General features: G+C 33.5%; 1 protein-coding gene across 1 annotated transcript; it reads right to left on the reverse strand.

Annotated features, from left to right (window-relative positions):
* Window positions 1–2,860: 2,860 nt before the first annotated feature.
* On the reverse strand, window positions 2,861–15,179 carry LOC129233683 (U11/U12 small nuclear ribonucleoprotein 25 kDa protein-like). Its single transcript, XM_054867663.1, has 2 exons — window positions 14,747–15,179; window positions 2,861–3,085 (listed from the first exon to the last, which is right to left on the reverse strand). The coding sequence occupies exons 1-2, from the start codon at window positions 15,092–15,094 to the stop codon at window positions 2,921–2,923; spliced, it is 513 nt and encodes a 170-aa protein (XP_054723638.1). The 5' UTR covers window positions 15,095–15,179; the 3' UTR covers window positions 2,861–2,920.
* Between the last annotated feature and the right edge of the window lie 8,529 nt (window positions 15,180–23,708).

Below are 23,708 nucleotides of genomic sequence, written 5' to 3' on the forward strand. Positions count from 1 at the left end.
GAAACACGTGTCTGCAGTAATCTGCAACTTGTGCTTTTTGACGTTGTTATTTCTTACTTTACCCTTCCAGAAAGTTTTATCCGCTACTAGTAATATATTAGTGTTAACATGGCTTGGACTGCAATTGAAATTAACAAGGGGGATTTTAGAGGGGTTTTTTTTATCTCTCTTTGGAGGATTCTCGTTCTTGGGATGAGGTACGTAGCATTTGAGCATAGACTAAAAATAACGCAAAAATGTGCTAATCGGTATCTTAAATTGAAACTGTAGGTAAAAATCTTACCGTTTGCTGATTCTTCTTGGTCGCTTGTATCTTTTATTGCTTAGAGAGTTATTGAAATTGACTAAAGAAAATGCACAATACTATCTAAACGAAAAACTCACTATATTAACAAAATATTTACAACTTAGAATAACAAATTTACAAATCGGACTCCATAAAAGATCATTCTTCCGTGTTCCATCAATTCTATTTATTTTATTTCGCGTTGGCGTTGAGCGTCTGCTAGGATTAACGCCCGCTGTTGCTAGGATATCCACCAGTCACATGGTTTGATTTATGAGCAGCAAAAGGGTTGCCATAGCTCGGTCTACTCTTATTATTAGTCTATGCATTTGAGGGAATGCGTCATCAGCCTTTCGAGGGATGGTCCCCTGTGCTATGCAAACACAAACTTGCATAACCTTGACAATGTTTACACTTTTTTTGCTGTCATACGGAAGGAGTACTGGAGGTGAGTTGAGTTCGATTACTTTCATAGTAGTTTTATGCAAGTACTAGTGGTACCCGCACGGCTTTGCCCGTAATAGAAAAATTAAAAGATCTTTTGGTTCGCCTGTATATTTACAAATAATGTATGGTGAATTTTCTCGCCAATTGGCTTGTATCCATGTTACGGTTCCACGTTATGATAATTTCGTATCTCGCCAATTGGCTTGTGCCCATGTTACGGTTCCACGTTATGATAATTTCGTAATTTACTCGTCCATCTTATGATAATTTTGTTCTTAAAATTGGAATAGAAAAGAACCACATCGAATTTTCGAAAAATCGCTTCGAGGTGCACACCCCCATGCTACCAACTAACTTTGTGCCAAATTTCATGAAAATCGGCCGAACGGTCTAGGCGCTATGCGCGTCACAGTGATCCTGACAGACAGAGAGACTTTCAGCTTTATTATTAGTAAAGATTCCAAATAAAATCCGCACAAATTAAGTGCCTTTTTCACTGAACCTCCAAAAAAGAAGTAAACATTGTCAAGTTCATGCCTCAACGTATCAGAGCCACACTGCAGTGGACGCTATCTGAACACGTCCTAATGTGAACACTCCTATATTCTGAACCCATTTTCATTCCCGGCGAATACAGATTTCCAGTCTTCCTCTAAAATAAACACTCACATAATCTAAACAGTTTTGTTCGGTTTTATGAATATTTAGAATAGAGAATCAACTGTATACAATTTCTTACTTAAGAAATTGACAATTACTAATAAGGCTGAATTCGGAGAAGATACTTCGAGCCCAGGTGCAGTCCGGGTCTGATGAGTTGACTTCCGCTCCGCTGAGGCCTAAACCATTCCATCTTCTAAATAGGGGTGATGAAAACCAGTTTGCATGACCGATGACGATCATTGGCGTTTCTAAGAATTTTTTCTTTCAACGCAAACATAAATGAGCTCGTCCGAGCTCAAGCTTCTTCTTACCAGATCCAGACTCTAACCATGCATCTCTGTTTCAGGTGCGATTGTCAGCAGGGCAGCCACTGCGTCCGAGTCTTCGACGACATCTCCATCTCCGCCTACGTGTACCTGTGCAGGTCTCAGAATGAGGACATAGCGGTGTGGCCGCACGACAACTACAGCTCACAGACCCCTGCCATGGTCTGAAGACTCCCCCCCCCCCCCTCCCTCACCCCTCCTCGCATACCCATGTCGCTTTTTATTATTTATTGCCTATTTAAATCCGACTCGTCATTTTGAGAAGTGTATGTACATATACATGTGCTGGTCTTTTTCATTATCATTAAACTCTTTGTAAGCCATGTGACTCTGCTTTCTGTTTCCTCACAGTAGAATTTCTTTATGCAAAGCACCATATTATCGTCGCCTCAGAGCAACAGTAGGATATCTTAGTGTTATTCCTGGGATTAGATGTCTTACTGTTGTTCTGAGGCGACGATAAATAGGTATAGAGATGAAAAAACAACGTAAATGAATAAAAATTATCCAGAAAGAACAGCAACCCGATTGGTATATTTACCCTTGTATCTGACCCAATTGGTGTATTTACCGGTGTTCACGTGGTTGAGGTTGAGTTCTCTGATGACTTTTGGCGTGTGTTGAGCATTTTTGCACCGATAAAGAGGCTCCATGGTAGCCTTGAAATACTATCTTACCACGGAATGTATGGAAAGGCCAACATATGGTTAACAGGAAGAAGTGGACGCATCTATTAGTTTTTAGGGATGTCAGCGTTTGCAGATGTATGTTAGCCTCTAAATTGAGTAGAGTCTCATTCGGCGGAACACGTGCATCAAATTTTAATTTTTCTCCCTCATTCAGATAGACTTGTCTTGACTGGACCTTTGCCAATTCCATACAATCCGTGGTTGAACAGTAGCTGTATTTTCTTGATAATGTGTGCTTCATTTAAGTTTTTTTTTTTTTTTTAATCATATTTTAATACAAAGCTTAGTTGATCTTATTTTTAAATACACCTGCATTCACGAGCCACATCTGGCCCGCGGTTCGCAGATTTAACACCACTAATTGAGAATGTGTATCACATCAAATTCAAAAAAAGAAAAGGAATTAAAAAAAAACCTTATAAATAAAAAACTTTAATACAATTCTAGCAAAACATTTCTGCCAACAAAACTGACATACGACGGGAAAAGTCATTGACTACAATCTACAATTATTTGTTTCTCAGTCTTTTCACAAAAGACAACTCCGAGTTGTTACTTATGCCGTAGTCTTTCAATGGCTTATGATCCTGGGTCAGCTTCTGTCCATCAAAATACAACCAATACGTTTTCCAGACGTACCTCCAGCTTAATGTCCGCTCGCAACCCTCTCTTTTCTGAAACACAAATATTCAAGCGATCAGTCTTTTAAGGGATCTAAGGACCATTAACATTCAAAATTTTTGACTTTCTGGGAAAAAAATATATGTTATGCATCATTTAATTCTGAACAATTTGATACCTTATTTATTACCATACGTCGTTAAAAAAAGTTTCAAGTTATCGTAAAAATGCGTACATTTTCCCCATACAGATTTATGTTTACAGCAGCTGTTCAAGCCTCTTTTTCTCAGGTGCTGGTTTCTCGTTTTGCGTGCGTGATATCTCATAAAGTTTCTTATGTATTTCCGTAAAACTTTTCATGCATATTTGTCCAATTTATTATTATGATCTGACCTAAATTTCAACTAAAAATAAAAGTTAATATTTAAAAAAATATTTTTTCACCCAAAATTTTGGAAAATTTTGATATTAACTTATAAAATTTTGAAAAAAAATTGTAAAAAAAAAATAAATAAATTTAGGTTCAGATCATAAAAATGAAACTGACGAACGAACATGCATTAAAAGTTTTCCGGAAATATATAAGAAACTTTTTGAGATATCACGCACGTAAAACGGGAAACCAGCGAAAACGCAACCTGAGAAAAAAGAGGCTAAAAAAGCTGCTGTTAACATAAATCTCTATAGGGAAAGTTTATGCATTTTTTCGATAACTTGAAAAGTTTTTGAGTATGTTAATAAATAAGGTATCAAAGTATTCAGAATTAAATTAGGCATAACATATATTTTTTCCAGAAAGTCGAAAGTTTTGAAGGTTAAGGGTCCTTAGATCCCTTAAGAAACAAAATGACGCATAGTACACATAACGGGGTCGTTTCCATCAGTCAAAAGTAGTTTTCAGTCACTGAAGGAGAAAGAATGAGCAAAAAGAAAACAACATGGAGCGAGGAAAAACTTTTTTCCCCAACTTTTTAATTCTTTTTTTTTTTTTTTTTAATTGTCCGATTTTTCAAATAAGGCGTGGTCTTTATGACGTCACAAGTGATGAATTTTGGCGCGCTACTCCACTGGCGCGCTGAAAGTCGCTTGCTGTCTACCGCGTTTCCAGGTTATGATTATTCAGAAGCGAATTAAATATTGCGCTCTACGCTTGCTATCAACCGTATCGTTGCCGGTTCATGTGAGTAAAGAAGCGAATTAAATATTGCGCTCTGCGCTAATGGCACCAGTGAATAGCATTTCATCACTTGTGATGTCAAGTACGGAAGAGTAAAAAAGGAAATTGAATCTGCGCACCGATTAAAATAACTTTTTTTAAATATTATACTTCGTCAAATTATTTTGAAAAATGGTCAAATCCTATGTTTTTAAGCATGCTCTTTCAGAAAAAAAAAAAAAAAACTTTTGAAATTTCGGAAACGACCCCATTGTACAGCACAGTAACAATATATCAAAAATTCCCAAAAACTTTTTTTGCAAATTTTAATTTATAATTTCATTATTCTCAGCTCGAGAGAAAACAAAATTCTCATTTCACAAAATCGCAGTAGCTCGCAAATTAAGAGAGATGAAAACTTGCAAGAAGTTGGAATTTCTCCCCTGAAAATTGTGAATCGCTAAAAAGGCGATGAAAGAGAGCAAATGGCTGTGTTTAAACTCAATACCAACCGTACTAAGGTTTTATCCCCTAAACTGTTCGTATCGCAATTCCTAGAGCCGCTATATAGACATGCCGACGCATCAGCTTAAGTTTAGCCATTTTGGATTGGAATTATTCATTGCTGCACTGCTTGGTTTACCACAACACAGTTTCGGGTTTCGCCAAATTTGCCGAAAATAACACTTTATTTAATTAACAATTCACGTGCCGCTAATAATCGCTCGCATTGCACAATCACCAAACGGGAACAATCGAAAGAAAAGACAACCAATCAAACTCGCGCTCCGATCCAAAAACGCTGATCTTAAGCTGATGCGCCGGCTCGTATATATAGGAGCCTTAGTAATTCCCAAATAAATCCTCAATAGCAAATGATTGAGTAACTCTGACGTCATAAACAATGAAACTTGCGCCATGACATGATAATTTGATAAAGTGTTTTGGTAATGTTTGACATGCAGGGAAAGACTTTATTGTGACAAGGCTGAACTGGATTCGGTAGCTTAACTGTTTTACTGGCAAGACTGTGTCATTTCAGGGGAACGAAGAAACGAAAAAGTGACCAACAATGAACGCTATCTACTGGAATTTAGGGTTCATCCACTGGAGTTAGGGTTTAAAATTTCAACCAAACAGGCAATTCGAAATCCAATAAACTATAGGGGACGCTGCAGCCACTGTCTAATGGTGGAAGAAAAAGGTAAAACAAACAAATGCCGTAACTTACACCTTGCTTTGACGCTTTGCGAATGACAGTAATTTTTCATCGTGTTTGTGGGAAGCTTTCTTTTCAATTCTTCTGAAATTACATTGCACCATAAACTGTCTGAAGCCTGTAATTTACCCCAAAGAAAACACGTGGAATGGGATGTTTTATCTTTTTCGGTAGTATTGTTAATCACCGCAAGGTAGCGTATTTGAGCTCTGGAGTTGCGAATTGTTTTTTTTCAAATGTAGAAGCAATTTTCACCCGTCATAGCTTAACGGGCAATTTTCTGGCAGGGTTCGTAATTTTTTGGATTTTTAAAAAAATCAAAAAAGTTGGATTTTTTTTATTTTAATCGATTTTTTTAAATTTAAATCAGATTTTTTTTATTTTTAATAAATTTATAATTATTTATTACTTTACTAATAATATTTTTATAAACATAATATATTTCATACAGTAGACGAATTTATTCAGCTTACTTTTCAAACTAAGATAAGTGCTCTAACCAGGGTTGGCTTTCTGCCGGCAGAAACTGGTTTCTGCCCTGCCGGTGGCAGAAACTGGTTATAACCGGTAAAAACCGGCAAAAACTGGCAAAAATTAAAAAGCATCTTTAGTAATTCAAGTAATTACAAAATGATATTTGTTTAAGTAAACTAAAAAATGAAATTTCATTTCATCATTGTAAAAAATAGAATTCATTGTCCTTGATTTAGTTTGATCAGAAAGAGAACTGTTTAACTGCAGATGCTCCTAACATTTGTATTGATCTAAAGGACGAGATTCTTAAGAGCACTTAAGAAAAAGAAGTGACATACAGATTTAAACAGGCAGTTACTGGTTGTCATTTGTTAGCTTATACACGTCATCTAAAATGCTTGGGATTAAAATTATCATGTGCTCAAGAAGAAAATGCCAGAATTTTACTTGCCGATCCTCGATTTTATACCTAATATCACAGCTTTACAAAACAAATTGACCCTATTTCCCAAAACTTATTTTTCCAGTCAAATTTTAAAACCACTCCAGTTACTACATAGTGGACCAGTTTAAAAAATATATACAATTGAGGAAAGTTTCATGAATCTATGCTGGATCCTAGATGGCATCGCCATCTAGTTCTTTTGTTGCGAGAGTATTCTTTTATTTCTCCTCTATTCATATTAAATTCAGAAATCATTTATATTTTCAATCCACCTTTTCTTAGAGACAGCTGCAGAGTGCAAAAAACATAATGTTTGAATTTTAATGATATTGTAATTAAACTGTGCTTTGGCTAACATTTCATAATTTTCCCATGCTAAATTCCTATTGGGTATCAAAGATTTCTTTTATGTCATTTTTTTTGAGTTTTTGCCAGTTTCTGCCGCAAATGTGGCAGAAAGGGGTTTTTGCCATGCCGGTTTTAACCGGTTTCAACCAGTGGTTTTAACCACCTCGGCAGAAACTTGCCAACCCTGGCTCTAACTATTCAATACATTTTTAAAATTTATAAATACGTTATAATACTTCGATAAGAAGTGATTTTGTTTCATGCTTTGCTTAAAAATATGGTTTCCATCACCATGTACGTCTTAGTGTAAAAGAATATGTTGAGCAATTACTTTTCTTTATTATATCAGTGATGGTGTATGAGAAAAACTGAAAATTTTTATTTAGTTCTTATTGAATTGAACTGTAATTTTGGAGCAAAAGCAATATTGCAAGAAGGAAAATCTGCTTCACACATATCAAGAGGGATCTAGGTAGTTATGCCTGTTGAAGTCAGTGTTGCCAGATGGTCAAATCCAGATTTCCCCAATTCCCTTCCAACTTTTCCCCCAAAAAACGATGTTTCTACCAAAATTCCCCAAATTCAAAAATTATTTTTCCACTAATATTTTCATAAAATGAATCGACTTCCTCTAATATTTTTGGCTCTTGAAAAATTTTTTTTCCCCCAAATAGCCAAATTTTCTTATAAAATTCCCCAACTTTTTTTTTCTTCCCATTTTCACTTTTTTTTTGTCTTCTTTATCTTTTTTTTTTTTTAATTTTTACTAATAATAAAGCTGAAAGTCTCTCTGTCCGGATCTCTCTCTCTCTCTCTGTCAGGATCTCTGTGACGCGCATAGCACCTAGACCGTTCGACTGATTTTCATGAAATTTGGCAAACAATTAGTTTGTAGCACGGGGGTGTGCACCTTTAAGCGATTTTTCGAAAATTCGATTTTGCTCTTTTTCTATTCCAATTTTAGGAGCATTTTCCCGAGCAAAATTTTCATAAGATGGACGACTAAATTACCAAGTTATCATAATGCGGAACCGTGACGTGGGCAAACCAACTGGCGAGAAATTCATCATGCATTATTTGTAAATATATCGGGGAACCAAAATACCTTTTAATTTAAGAACATCCTTCATCACACTTATTTTTGCCTGTTTCACGTATCAACTAGTTACTCACGCAGAACTATTAATGCGAATTCCGTAGCATAAATTCCACATAATGCGAAATGTGAATTCCAGAAAGTTGAGCAAAGCTAAACCAACGCTGTTTGATACAAACAATGTAACTACCAGATGTCAAGACGCGAATTTAAATACGAAAAATATATTTTTCCCCCAGGTTTTCTCCCAAGGAAAAAATTTTTCCCCAAAAAATTCCCCTCAAAACCCATTTCCCCAAAATTTCCCCAGAGAGCACCAGATTTCCCCAAAATGGGGAAATTTCCCCCAATCTGGCAACATTGGGTGAAGTTAAGATTGTATAATGCAGTGTAGTTAAATTTAGAGCAACACATTCTAAAAATGCAAAATTAATTTATAAAAATAAAATGAACTCATTTTAGTTAAGGATTTTGATAAAACAAATCACTTGATTCAAATCAATTGATCAATGATTTTTTGTAAAAAATCAATTGATTTAAATCATGATTTAAATCAAGCTGATTTAAATCAACGAACCGTTTTCTTAGTAATTAAAATAACCGTGTAAAAGATTTTTCTCCGCGCGAGCACCATCATTGCAAAGAAAACAACCTACAGCAAGTGTTCCCAAAGTGGGTGCTCGCAAAAGGAGGGGAAGGATGCCGCATGCCACTAAGTGTCTACGAAGAAGCCACTGGTGACTAAAGATACTATTTGGAAACAAGGCGACTATTTTGTCCAAAATATGGCCAAAGACGACTATTTTGCAATCAATTGTACAAAACGGAGACTATTAATAAATTACATAAAAATTAATTCGGGTTGGTTGGGGGAAGTGGCTCACTGAGGTATGTGGGTGACCCCCCTAAAACTGAAATATGGATCAAGTTTTCAAACTTTATTACACTGATCATGTTAAATGTCATCACAGTGATTGGTTTTGCAAGTATTTGGGTTGAAAATAATATTTTTTTTTAAGTTATAGCACTTATAGCCCAGTAAATTTAGGATTTTTTGCGCGACAAATTGATAATTAAGAAATATTTTCAGAATCAGTTCCTCATAGCATATAGAATAAATCCTAAAAAGTCCTCTAAGTTTCCATGTGAGTTTCCACAAAAAATGGTGGATCAAAAGATGGCCGCCTAGTACTTTTTTTGTTTTCCTTATAACTCCGTCAAAAATGAAGATTTTTCAGTTCTAAAAAAACCGTATGCTTTAAAAGCAATACTGTTTCGATATATACCCTAAAAAAACCAATAAAAAAGTTCAAACAATTGCTGTTAGTTTTAAAGAGCTAAACAGATCAGCACTGAATTTTCACACCAAAAACTTTACATTTCATACAAAAAACACAATTTGTAGATCATGTATGTTTATAACTTTTTATGGGGAAATGTCGGTAAAACACAAGCACCAATTCAAACATAGATAGCATTTTTTATAACTGAAAAATAACATCTATTGACTAATATATGAGGAAAAACATTTTTTTTTTTTAAATAACCCAAAAGATTAAAAATATATGTATTTTAGTAGTTTATGTGTTCTGCTACATATTACATAGAACACAGAAATTTCAGTTTTTGGTGTCAAAACAAATGTTAGAAATTTTTCCTTTATTTAATTTTTTCTAGTCCTTTGACAATCGTTAAATCGAAGTTATACGGTATAATCGTTAAGAATATTTAAAGCATTATTTTAAAAAATTAGGATGAACTTTTAGTTCATTAATAATGTCTAAGATAAAATAAGACAATAAGTTTAAAGTCTTTTGTTTCAAAACTTTTGTAGTAAAACCTGTAAAGTTGACCACCTGCCTAAGTTGTCCGCTATTTTCATGCATAGAATTAGATCTATATCATATCATAAAATTCAACCTCTATAAGTTGACTACTAAATTAATGCAGCTTAAGTGGTCAACTACACAGGTTTCAATGTATAAAGTTTCAAAAACAAACTGTTCTTAAAAGAGGTCCCACTTATCCCAACCATTTTTTTTTTTTTTTTTGCCTTAGGACGGACAAAAATTGAAATAAACGTATAAATTTACTTTTACTTTCTAAGGGGTAAAAATGACCGAGTATATATTTTTTAAATTAGCGTTTTAAAAGGCAGGATTTTTTCCCCTTTAGCGTTATTTAGGAAAAATTCTTGGAAAATTTGCCCCGTTTATATGTCTAGCCCCCAGCAGTGAGTGATCCTACTTACATACTATGCAGCCAATGTATGTCTGTTTATTAAAGTACCATTGCATTAATAAGACATAAATGCTATTTCAAAAAAAAAAAAAAAAATACTATTTTAGACATTATTTTCTGCATCTGGCGACTATTTTTCATATTACAGGCTTAGAAGCAAATCTTTTTGGAACAGAGCACGGTGGCAACCCTGTACGTGGTATCAAAATTTTGTTGTTAATGTAACAAAAAAAGCACTATAATCTTTACTAAAAATAAAACTGAAAGTCAGTGTCTCTGTCTCTCTGAATGTCTGTTATGCGCACAGCGCCTATATCGTTCAGTCTATTTTCATGAAATTTGGTACAAAATTAGTTTGTAGCATCAGGGTGAGCACCTTGAAGTGATTTTTGGAAAATTCGATTTGTTCTTTTCCTATTCCAATTTTAAGAACATTTTACCGAGCAAATTATCATAACGTAAACGAGTAAATTACCAAATTATCATAACCTGGAACCGTAACATAGGCGAGAAAATTGGCGAGAAATTCATCATCCATTATTTGTAAACATACAGGCGAGCCAAATGACCTTTAAATTTTCTACTAAGGGCAAAGCCATGCGGGTACCTCTAGTTACTCATAAAATCTTACCCGGTTTTCCGCCTCCAGCTCAGTTACTTCCTATTCTGGGCTGATGAGTGCTAAAAAGCACAAAACTGTGCACACCTTGTGCTAAAAAAAAGCTCTTTCAAATGACACAGAATGCTAAAGGTTCAGGAAATCTTTGATCCCCTTTTGTTGGCAATTTATGTGAAATTTTAGCTTAAAAAATTAGTGACAGAAAACTAACTCGAGATTTAAAAAAAAAAAAAAACTCCAAGTGCAAGCTCCTAGGGTTTTCCAGTAATTTTGTTCCAAATTTCACCATTGTATGTGCTATGGGGCCTCCTGAATGTGATACAGCCCCAATTTCTTTAACAACCAGTCTTCAGGGCAGAAATTAATTATCAATTTATGCATACTTACAGATAAATACACGCAAAATTAGCCATTTTTAATATTAATTTTCTATGGAAGAAGGAATCATTTATTTTAAATGAATAATTATACTAATTTGAACGAGTACACTGTGTATTATTGCTGCTTATTATTATTATACATAACCAGTGGCGTAGTTACGTACCGCAAGATATTGGTTCTGGGGCCCCCTAGAGCCCCAGGGCCCTGGATTAAGATATCGGGGCACCTAGGACTAACAATTTTCTAGCCAAGCCATTTGCTAAAACAGATTTAGCCATTTGGGGGCCTCAATTTCAATATCAAAAGATTTCTGGAAATTTCAACTTCGATTCCCTTCCTTTTACATAACATTCTAAAAACGCATTTGTGGACCACTTTCGAACTTGCCCCGGACCTGAATTTTTTTAAATCGAAGTTCCAAAAAAATATTTTAAGGACAGGGTTGGGTAAAAAATAAATAAATAAATAAATAAAAATTGAAAAGAAGGTTTTTTTTTGAAAAAAACCCAATTTTTTGGTTTAAACCATGTTTTTTTGGTTTAAATCTGGTTTATTTGTTTTTTTTTTTCACAATTTGTTAGAAAAACAATTTCATTTTAAGAAAATCATGAAAATTTTATCAATTAACTCTTACGGAATGTTTAATATTCATATTTGTACCTGATTTCTTAATTAATTAAATAATTAAGAGTAAAATCTTGTAAATTTCCTCATACGTAGAGATTTCTATAGGAGAATATTGTTTGAAAATCTTTAACTATTATAAGAAATACAATACGTAAATGGGCATTGATATAAATAATGAAAGAATTGATTTACTGTGATAGTTCAGACATTATTAATCACTACAAATAACCAAGAATTCATTTTTGTAAATTAATGTCCTCATAATCATAGCTATCTACTATAAACAAAAAAATAAAAGTAAAGTTAAAATCACGCATTCTTAAACATTTAAAGTATTTTGTAGTATCTACAAATGAATCACAAGTCTAATGTACATTACAGAACTTTAAAAATCAAAAGATCAACGCATATTTTGCTTAAAGATTTTTAAAAAAGCTACAAATCATGTAATTTTCTTACCTATTGTATTAATGACAACAATTATAGAGACGGGACAAGTAGGTTTTAAGAAAATCATTATGTTTTCTGTTATAGACATTATTTCTCCTAGTTTAATGCATTTAGGAATACAATTTTTTTTATCAAAGAAAAAAAATAAATAATTAAAAGCCTCAGTATTTATAACATATTTTAATAATGAAGACTGTCATAAAAATTAAAGTTTATTGATTCTCCCACCATTGAGACTTCTTTTATTATATTGGGATAAAAAAAAGTTCTTTGAAAGGTGAAAATTTGGCATTATTATTATTATTATTTTTTTTTTCAATAAGAGCAGTGAGTTACATGGATATTTTCTGTTTTCATAATTTTATATATTTTCTTTTCTTGTTCCGACTGCACATCGTCTATCGGGGATGCAAAAAGTGTGCAAGTATAAGCAGAATTTTATGCCTACTCTAAGTGTGTTGTTGGAATTCTTTAGTTTTTTTTTCTCTTGTCATTTAAATATTCTAGCGTTAAAGTTAAAATTTATATACACTATGAATTGCTTCAATGGTACATAATCTATCTCAATAAATCTTAAGTAATCAAGCAAATTAGGTAGTAAATGAAGTTTTGGTTGAAATATGCTTTTCGGACTATTTTGAAAGGCAAAAGACTGAAAAGTAATTAATAATTGAATAAATAAAAAAAAGAGCTACAGTGAAACCTGTGTAAGTTGACCACTGTGGTGCACTACTTTAGTGGTCAACTTATAGATATTGAATTATATAAGATCTAATTCTGTGCCTGAAAATAGCGATCAACTTAGACAGGTGTTCAACTTACAAGGGTCGTCAACTTTACAGGTTTTACTGCACTAATTTGATTTTTTCTCCATGTAATGAAAGAAAAACTTAGTTGGTCTCCCTTGTATAGTTATGTATCTAATAGGAAAGCTGCATTGATTGAAAAAAAGAAAAAAAACAAAAGAAAAACTATTTAGCAAACTTGCATTATCTTAAAAAATATTAAGTTTCTAAATTTATTAAATCTGTAATTCATCTATAAAGCTTTGCTAATTACTCTTTGCAATAATATGTAAAATTCATGAAAACATCTGGAGTAAAACGATAAAGTTTTTGAAAAAAAAACCATGGTTTAAACCAAACAACCCTGTTTCAGGATAGCTTTACAATCAAAATTTTAAAACTTCAATTTTGAAACATTTTCAAAGAAGGTCCCCAAAACTTGCTTTCGTTCTTAATATTATCACCAAAATTCGCTTAAAATTGCGTTTTTGGAATTTCAATTTCGAAAATTCTGGAGCGGAGCTCTCACTTCAACCCTTCCTTGTAACGTCATCAAAAGTGGCCTACAATTACGTTTTAAGAATTCCATTTCGAAACATTTCTGGGGCAGAGCGCCCAGTCCCCCCCCCCCCCTTCCACTGATGAAGGTGTCTTAAATACCAAAATATTGCTGGAAGAAAGTCACTGACCCCTCTTCATTGCGTTACAAAAATGGCTTACAATTGCGTTTTTCCAACTTCACTTTCAAAAACTTTACGACAAAGGACCCTGAGCCTTCCTTATTATAATTTATTTTTTTTTTGGGGGGGGGGGGAGTCGTCGCGATATTTAGGGGGACACGCCCTTGCTCTTAGGGGGATGGTCACCCCTGAATATAGATTAGCTCTTAACAGGGGAGGTGCGGTCTCACAGACCGCTCAAAAGTTCATCCTACACCCCTATTTTATTTTCAGTCCGATTGAATGGTTTTCCCAATAGCTTTTTGTTTCATGACCTTGAACACCCCCCCCCCCCCTTGCTTATCAGTATCTTTAGACAAGTGCATCTGGTTTAAATTTCATTGCATTCTTTAGAAGCGGTCTGTGAGACCGCACCTCCCTCCCCTTCATTGTTATTTTCGGCATGGCTTTTAAAGTTAGAACCGTAAATATAGGACCCTTTATCTTATCCGTGTTGTGCGGACAAGATACAAAATATTCTAGATTAGGTTGAGATTTTAAATGTTTACAAACGTTACGCAATAATGTTCTAGGGACAATGAAGGCTGAATTTTTCCTCGAAATACTAATAGTTGTACGGCTGTCAAAACTTTTCCGAAATGTGATATATTCAATTTTGTGGTACTAAAATATTTTGTATACATTAAAAAACTAAAATGAAATCATTAAAAAATAATAGATTCGTTTTTATTTCGAGTAATTAGTTATTTACTGTAGCATATGATTTTCTCGAAAAATCTTAAGACTCTTAACAAAATTTCCTCGGAAAAGAAATATATCGATTCAAAATTCAAAAATATTTTTTCCCTGAGCTAATAAAAGTTCAAAGAACATCTGAGGGAAATTACAGAAACGTATCTTAATTACAGTTTTTAAAAAAATTGTAAATGGTGCGGTCCCCTGTTTATGTCCTACTTTTTCACCTCCTCTGTTATGGATTAATACAATTTTTAGTAGGGGGCCCAAAATCAGATTTGGGGAGGGGGCGAATATTTGAAGTTACGCTACTGAACATAATCATACACAGCATTTAATGACTATTTCACGACTACAGGAATAAATTTTAAATTCGTGACTTTCATTAGCTGAATCACTAAAGTCATAAATACATGTGGAAATCCTGCCAAGTCAACATAAAAACAAAGAAAACTTACCAATTTGGTGACAACATGTCTTTGTATTGCTTTCTTCAAATCAATCACAGTTGCTTTCTGTTCCACGACAATGGAGTAAGTCTGTCTATCTGCACGATGAATAATAACTGTCATAGCACGTCCATGCTCCAACGCTAGCATGGAATTCAACTCATCAAGCGTAACACCGGACGGCAGATATTGCAAGAGTGGATCAGTTTTGATAATATCAAGAATCCCACTTTCGACAAATGCTAAAGCTTCTTGATGTGACATAGTTTCTGTTTCTAAATCAAAGGTTCCATCGTCCGTATGAAGTGAACTTGGGTGACTTTCTGCCTCAGGAGGGTTAATAGATTTTTCTTCCATTGTAAATTAGTTTTATAAAGCACTGTAAACAAAGTCTTTCACATTTATAATTCAGATTTAGGTGAAAAACTTATAAAATTCAAAGCTCGTCCATCCTGTTGATGTAAACAAAACTGTTGTTGCCAGAAAACTCGTTTAAATGTTGTCTTCTGATACTGACACTCTGGTTGCGTTCGACGAAACTCACCGGTCGACCGGTAAGTAACGGGTACTAACCGAAGCGTTCCATGATCAACCGGTTACCACAGCGGTTACCATTCTAAGCAGTTGATTGGTTGATTGGAGCAAGTGATCATTAGCTGTCACGTGATTAACTAACCGGTCGCTCTCGGTCGAGCTCGTCGAACGTAACCTCTGTTGTTCGATGAGCAACCGGTAGCTCACCGGTTAGCTGACGTTGCTAGTTGTCACGTGGGGTGCGTTCGACGAACCTCACCGGTTAACCAGTAAGTAACTGGTTACTTACCGCAGCGTTCTATGATCAACCGGTTACCTCACTGGTTACCATTCTAAGCAGTTGATTGGTTGATTGGAGCACGTGATCATTAGTTGTCACGTGATTAACTAACCGGTCGCTCTCGGTCGTGCTCATCGAACGCAACCGTGATCAATCAATCAGTCGCTACCAGCTGAGCTCGTCAAATGTAAGCTCTGGTAGTGCTTAAATACTTAAATATTACAGCTCAATTAAATATTTCTAGAATTTTCCATGGATAAATATTCATCACTTATATTAAAAAATTAATTTTTATTTGAGTATTTTATTTTAGTTTTTCGTTCTATTTTTATCTTCATTGAAAAAAATATGGCAACAACCATTTCGATTGATTGTTTTGTTTACTTCGCACTGGAAGGAAAAACGGGAAGTAGTTATTACTCATTGTTCAAATACCTTTTCCCCGTTTATCTTTTCGTAAAATTTCTGTGATAGCATGTGATGCAAAGCCTTTGTTATTGAAAGAGACCGTGAAGATTTTAAAATTTACCTCCTGTCAAATAGTATGCATCTCTTTCTTTGAGAATTCATTACTTTTCTTATCTTTTTTTGTACTAAATGAAACATGGATCTTGAAAATTGATTTTTAAAAGACATTTTCCTAACTTGTCTGAAATATAGTCGCAACTTCCCTTTTTTTCCTGTTAAAAGTTTTCACATCAAATATACCGATGTAATTTTAAGTAAAGGATTTTAATAATAGTATTGTTATTATCAATATATGTTAATTTAATTTTGTTTTTCATTGTGGTAAATTACAATCGTTTGAAGAATGTTCAAAAAGGGTTGCGAATATTCTGAAGGAACTTTCTGGAGTTCAAGTTAAAAATTAATGAATAAAATCAGATAGTATATTATTTTCTTTCATCAAAAACAATCGGATTTTTATATTTTTTCATTTGAATTATTTGAAGCTATTTAAGATCAGAACTATTTGTGTGGACTAATCAAATGTATTTTCAGTTTGCAACTAAGCATCAGTCTTGATCGCAGAAATTATTGCATTGTTGTGACTTTTTTTATCAGTAATAGATATTCAAAATGTCTGAAAAATCATTAATGATAACCACAAATAAAACTGATCTCAGAAATTAAAAAAAATATAATATGCATGAAGTAACAGAAATTTTTGACTTATGAAAGTCGTTGTGACTTTTATAACTTGTCATCAGTAATGTCTATTTACGTTAATTTTAAAGTAATACAGTCTTACCTTGAAAAAGCGAAAAAACTGAATACGAAATGCAGACCAAGATAATTTAGACAAATACGTGAACATGGTTTGCAGAAAATTTCCTAAGTTTGCTGAAAATTTCGATGTTTTTTTAAACAAATTTCTGTAATATTATTATCATTTTGATGAGCAACAAATGTTGATCTTGAATTTTGAGGTACCTAAATCAATAATATTTTATAAAATGATTAAATGTATTTGAAAAAACATTCTGCTTGCATTCTTGCATAGTCGTACTCCACTCACTTTCAACGTTACATTTTTTCGGTTGGCCGCGATATAAGACAAGGCAGGAATACCCGATTTTTCGGCAGAAAATTTTTAAACAGTCATTTGAGTTTACAGACAGTTAAATTTTATCTAGGTCTGATGAAATGTTGATTTCGTCCTGTGAGTTTATAGTCACTTCTTTATTTATCAGATAAAATAAAATCTGGCTAACTTGAAAAAATTATCATGATCCTTTGAGTTTCTTATTTACAGGTCGACTGTATTTCATATTTATTTAACAACTCATTAATTAGTTAAATGAAAATTTAGATTATGTAATCGATTTTTCACATATTAAATCAAGTTAGACTATCAAATTATGTATATGTTGAATATATGATTTCATGATTATCACACACACACATACACATGCTTTTAATATAAATTAATTGATGCAAAAATTATCTTTCCCAGTTTTTGCATTTAGCTTATTAGATTTTATTTTTATTTTGCTTAAAAGTTAGTATTAAATTGTGTACATATGTTATGTGGATTGACTTTTTTGTTTTTGTTATGCTATTGGTATTAATAGTTCTGTTTGTTTAGTTTTTGACAATATTTTGTTGCAGATACTCTATTTGTTATGTCTGATTTTGCACCCAGTTCAAATAAACCTAAAGCTTCAGTACTTTACAGTCAAGAACTAAAATGTAAAAATAAATGTGGATTCTATGGAAATCGTGAATGGCAAGGTTATTGTTCCCAGTGCTACAGGGAACTAAACCAAAAAATAAAACCTGTTCATGACTCTAAAGGACCCTCGAAAAAGTAAGCTGTTCTATAATTCTGTTAATTGGTTGTAAATAACTTTGTTTTTACTGTAGAACCTCAATTTTACATATTCTGTATGACCAGTGGTAAAAAGTGTTTACCAAGTGAGAAAAATTAAAATCATAGACAAGGGGGGGGGGGAGCATATTGTTTAAAAACTGACACTTTCCCAATGGACTAATGGAAGAAATCTATTCTGTACTGCTCTTTTGTGTTTTGATACAATTTCATTTATAGCTCGTTAGTTCTATGCTTACATTTTTTTTTTTTTTTTTTGCAAATTTCCCTCTTGTTTGCTTTTGCAAATAAAATTTGCTTTTGTGGTTTTTATGCTTTGACAAGACAGTAAGATGGAACAGAAAGAATGCCAAGAAGATTTCAAACAGCTCTAAGACACAAATTTATCTTTAAAAAAAAAAGATCCAGGTAGAAAATTTATGTGTGTCTTGTAGAGGAAGTACGATTTAGATTTATTTGGGGAAAATGTACTAAGCAGAGTTTCTGATGAAGACCAAAGGGAGACGTAAAATCAGGAATTTTTTAACAATACAGGTCTGACATTTTTTTACAAACCAACAAAAATGAAATTGGAAGGGTATGAAACGAACGACATATGAAACGAATGATGTGAAATCAGGGTCCTGCCATACTTGGTTTTTGAATACATTAATGACTTAAATTTCATTTTTTCATTGTTTTTAGTCTCCAGTACTTGTTGTAAAAATAATTATTTTATTGTGCAGTGCTGTTTGATGTGTTAGTGTGATTCAAAATTATAAAGTCCATTAATACCCACTATTTCATCTTAATTACACATGCAACAATTTTATACAACATGATAAATAAAGCTTTTACTCATTGTTATGATTTTCCTTAGTATAACCTGTTATATATTTTCTTCATTCTTAAAAGTACAAATTAGAGATGGGCGCTCAGTTCACAAATTGCTTAAAAGAATTGATTCTTTCAACTGAGCGAATGAGTAGCAGTTCTCAAAACACAAAAGGCAATCTTCTATTGAATTAAGTCTTTTGGCGAATCGCAAAGTGAGTTAGCCAATTCACTCACTTGGTGATTTGCCAAAAGACTTGCAATTTCTCGCCTACTGTGATCACAAATCGGTGATTTTGCTCGAAGTCTGAAAGCTTGAAAAGGAATTATAACTTATTTTGAGGTTTTTTTGTAGGTCCGTTCCCAAGACAACGATGCTTCTCAATTCAGAGAAAATAAAGAATGATTCACGGAGTTACTTGAGGAATTATTCCCAACTGTTTTAATCTGTTGTATTACTGTTGATAGACAATGGCTGTAGGATTAAGTTATTTAGATTTGATTATTTGGAAATTTTTTCTCATTCTGAAAAGCGTGTTTGGGGCTATGTTATCTATCCAGATAGATATTTTTAGAGTTGACGTGTTTTGAAAACTATAACCAGAGCTGCCAACTGCTACGAAAAAATTGTAGTTTCTATGATTTAAAGTCTTAAGTTGCAAGTCTTTTCATCCATAAGCTCACCTATTTTTTTTTTGTAACCTCAAAACACGTGAATGTAGTAATCTGCTATTTTACGTAGTTATTTAATATTTTTACTAATTTAGATTTTAAAAATTTGGCAGCTCTGTCTATAACCTCTCCTTCTGTCGCGGACTTTTGGGGACTAATGTCTAAATTTCAATGGGGATTTTTAGAGACTGTGGTCATACTTTTTGATGGGAAATTTTCAGTTTTTTTTTTTTTTTTGTATTATTTGAACCTAATTGTTGAAAATGCGTCACTTGACGCAACTTTATTTTCAAAGTAGACCGTGCAAAGCTGGGCAGCGTGGTCAGCTGACAAATATTTAGCATAGCAGCATCTATCAAGAAAAATATGCTCCAGAAGTTGTGCAAACCTGCAACAGGTTTCTTGTGAAAGAATATTTTTAAAAGCTGGATAAACTGTCACTGAAAAAGGATTCGACTTTCTGCAAAGAAATTGTTCAAGATGCTGTTTTTGAGTAGAAATTCTGGTCTCTTGTAAATTTAAGGAAAGAACGAGCACACATGACTTCCTTTTACTCCAATTTAATGTCATTTCCCCATTTCTGGCATTTTTAATGTGATTCAATAGTTTACTCTATAAATATCACCAGCAGTGGCCAAATTGAAACGGATTAAAAAAATTTAAAAAAAATCGCCAAATTTGTTGCCAAGTTGGCGACCACAATGGTGATATATCACCAAGTGTCCGCTAAATTATAACACCACTTAAATTTACATTGAAATCAACAATGATTTTCCCCCATAAAGGGGCAAAAGACCCCTTTAAAAACCCCCGAATGCAACCAAAAGGAGAGGTGCACAACTAGATTCCACTAGGAGTCTAGGTCCGAAATTTCAACTTTCTAGGACTTACTATTCTTGAGTTATGCGACATACATATATACATACAGACGTCACAAGAAAATTCATTGTAATTAACTGAGGAATCGTCATTACGGATATTTCGCATATCTATATGTTCTTAGGCACTTATCCACATCTGGTCGAGTCGAAAAAAACTCAATATTCATTCGAGAGTGAGTAAAATGGAAATCAAGGTCAATTTTTGAGTGATAAATTTTTTCGTGAATACAATAATTCCTTTTTCGTAAAAGGAAGTAAAAATAAATGATTTTAGTATTTATTTATTTATTTATTTATTTGCTTAGTAAGTGGATTGGTGAATTGCTAAAAAGAACTAGTTCTTTTGGTTGGCTTGCCTACCACTAGTACAAATAAAAAAGAGATGTTGATAGCTTTTGACACATAATGGTTCTTCTGATCTGTATAAATAAAACAGAGTGTGTGTCAGTCACCTCCTGGCCGGATGAAAAGGTCGAGAAGTAGGAAATTTTGGTTACAGGTGCCTTAAATCAAATCCTGATTCACACTTTGAAGCAATTTTTCCAAAATTTGAATTTTTTCATTTTTATGTAGATTTATACCGAAAAAGGACATAATAACAACTTTTTCTGTGTGGAGAAATAACTATGTTGCTTTGAATTTGGTACTGCTGTTGGAAAGCCTATAAAAAAAAAACCATCGGAAGTTTTTCCCCTTCATGCCAAAGTTCAAAGCAATGTAACTACAGTTGAACTCGCTTATAACGAGCCCTGATTTAACAAGAACCGGGATTTAGCGAGAAGTCAGAAATATTTGGTTGGTACAATGTTTAAGACTATGGAAGCATAACTCGTTTTTAACGAGCAAACCCTGCTTAAAGCGAGCAATAGTTTTGGGATTCATAAAATTTCTATTGACTTCCAGCTCAGCCCTTCTTTCTTTGGTAAATTTTCTTTAACATTCCAAGGTCAACTAATGTTAGTTTGACAAAACACAAATCCCTAAAACAAGTGATTATGGCACATTTTTTACTTTGTGAAGCAAAGGAATATTTAAAATTTATATATGTTTTTATATGTGTATTCCTCAAGAACAACAACATAAGAAAAATACATTCAGACAGTTTAAAGCAAAGTAATCAACTTCTTTGGTACTGTACAGTGATTAAAAAGTAGAAAAAAAGCAACTATGATGAACTTTTATGATTTTTTCCACGCACTCGCAGGGCCGGATTAACGTCTATTTACGCCCCTAGGCCAAACTTAGAGATTACACCCTCCTACTCCCTTCACATATTCGAAGTGTATCGAAATCGTAACCCCCCCCCCCTTCTTTCTTAGAGGCGTAGCAGCGTCTGGGAGATAAGTGAAAATTTCGCGCCCCTTCCCCAGTTTGAAAATTAAGGGATGGGTTTCATTTTCAATTTTCCCATGGTTAATGTTCAAAAGGGGGGGGGGCTGTGGATTTGCCGGTGCACTCCAGAAATTTGCCAAAATTGACGCTTCAGAAATGCAATTTTAGACCATTTAACTCGAAGTAACGGTCATCTTTGATGATGTTAGAGAAAGGGATCGGTTAGGGAACTCTACCCCTCCCTTTTCGAAATTAAAGTCATAAAACTAAGCTTTTGAAAAACTTTAATGATGCTGGGAGACAACGAAGAAATTGAGGTCCTAAAACAATTTTTGATGAGCGGGTTGCTTTAGCAAGGAACTTATTTGAAATTAAAGACTGCAACATTCGAAGACATCTTTTATGATGTTAGGGAAATGGATGGGGTTAAGCCATTCTCCCCCAGAAAGTTTTCTAAATTAAAAGCCTAAATACTTTATTGTGAGCCATCTTTAATAACAAAAGGAGGAGGGATGGAATTGGGTAACTCTCTTCCGTAAATTTTTCGAATTTAAAGTCCTAAAAACAAAGCTTTAGACAATTTTAATAATGTTGGAGAATGAACTCTGCAGCTATCCGGATTTTTTTTTTTTTTTCTAAGTTCAGGTCCTAATCTTAGGCGATTTTAAATGAGTTGGAGAAGGGGGGAGGGGATACTGAAGTCAAGGTCACTTCCCTGGAAAATCTTTGGGCTTGAAGACTTAAAAACAAAGTTTTAGATGATCTGTTATGATATGAAGCCTTTGAAAAGAAAACTCTAAATATACATTTGTAGGACTTATAATACATCTGATGGTGCTGGGTAAAGGGATTGGGGGTTTGAGGACTCTTTTCCGGAAAATTTTCGAAATTTTAGACCATCTTCAAAATGCTAAAAAGGGGAGGGGGACCCTCCTGCACAGATGTTCAAAAGTTGAGGTCCTATGAAAAAAATCTCGATAATGTTCGGAAAATATAGAAACACTCGGAAACTTTTTGAAACTAACGTTTCATAAAAATCAAACTCAGAAAAACTTTGAAGATGTTAGTAGAAGTGGGTTGGGGGAATCTCTTCTGTAATTTTTTTCTGAAATTAAATTTATAAAATTCGCAATTTTAGGTTACCTTTGGTGACGTAACATGATGGGATTAGGCTCAGAAAACGCCTCCCTCCCCATATTGCTACGTCCCGAAATTTTCATTCATTTCTTAAAATATGTTATCAAACATCTTGCCTCAATTTTTCTTTTTCAAAAACATTTAACTGTTTTGGTTTTCCATTGTGAAATTTTCAAATTTTCCGCCTCAAAATGTTTATCTGTTCGGAAAACAAATGTCTGTAGCCCAAGGAAAAAGTTTTTACCGGTTTGAGCTGAGATGATATTTAGCAGTGATATCTGAAGTATTTTTTCCCCTTTTTATTTACATTTAGATATCATGACTCTTGAATTCCTTGATAGTTTCATTTTTTACCTTGAAAATATTTAAAACTGCTGGTCTCTCTCTGTAAATATATTTAATTTTTCTTTTATTTTTATCAACTTCGTTGTGATCTAGATGATGTTTTGAAAAAAAAAAATATTCAGAAAAATAATATGTTGGAAGTGAAACCCAATAACAGAGGTAATTATAATGGAAAAGATAGAAAATTGTGTCAATGAAATTATTTATTAGGAAACTTGTATGCAATGCTTAGTGTGGAGAACTAAAGCTGACTATGGTGAATATTTTGTGTACAAAATAGGGGATATTATTGGCAAAAGCCGCAGGAGGTCACTGTGAACTCCCCAAAATTTCCTTATGCGTCAAACAATGTCTGACACTTTGGAGACAATATAAAAATATTCTTTAAAGGGATGTCTATTGTCTGTTTTCGTTAGATTTTGCTACACGTGCAATTATGCATACTCGTGTTTTATCATTGCGTAAAATTTGAAACTTCATTCGGTAAATTAATAATTTCATCCCTTCAGAGATTTAAGCTTCGGGCGCCGCTAATTATTGACTGTCAAAACTAAACATGAACTAATAAATTATTAATTGCAAAACATATACTTATTGACATGATTTAAAGACATCAAGAGAAAAATTGTTTCATGAACAAGTTTT

The sequence above is a fragment of the Uloborus diversus genome, unplaced genomic scaffold (genome assembly GCF_026930045.1).
Source record: "Uloborus diversus isolate 005 unplaced genomic scaffold, Udiv.v.3.1 scaffold_625, whole genome shotgun sequence".
Classification (NCBI taxonomy): Eukaryota; Metazoa; Arthropoda; class Arachnida; order Araneae; family Uloboridae; genus Uloborus; species Uloborus diversus.

Excerpts from the sequence above, each read along its gene's own strand:
- LOC129233683 (XM_054867663.1), bottom strand. The coding sequence starts at position 15,094 with ATGGAAGAAAAATCTATTAACCCTCCTGAGGCAGAAAGTCACCCAAGT. Across the intron at positions 3,086-14,746 it reads GACATGTTGTCACCAAATTG|AAAAGAGAGGGTTGCGAGCG; the intron begins GTAAGTTTTCTT and ends TTTGTGTTTCAG.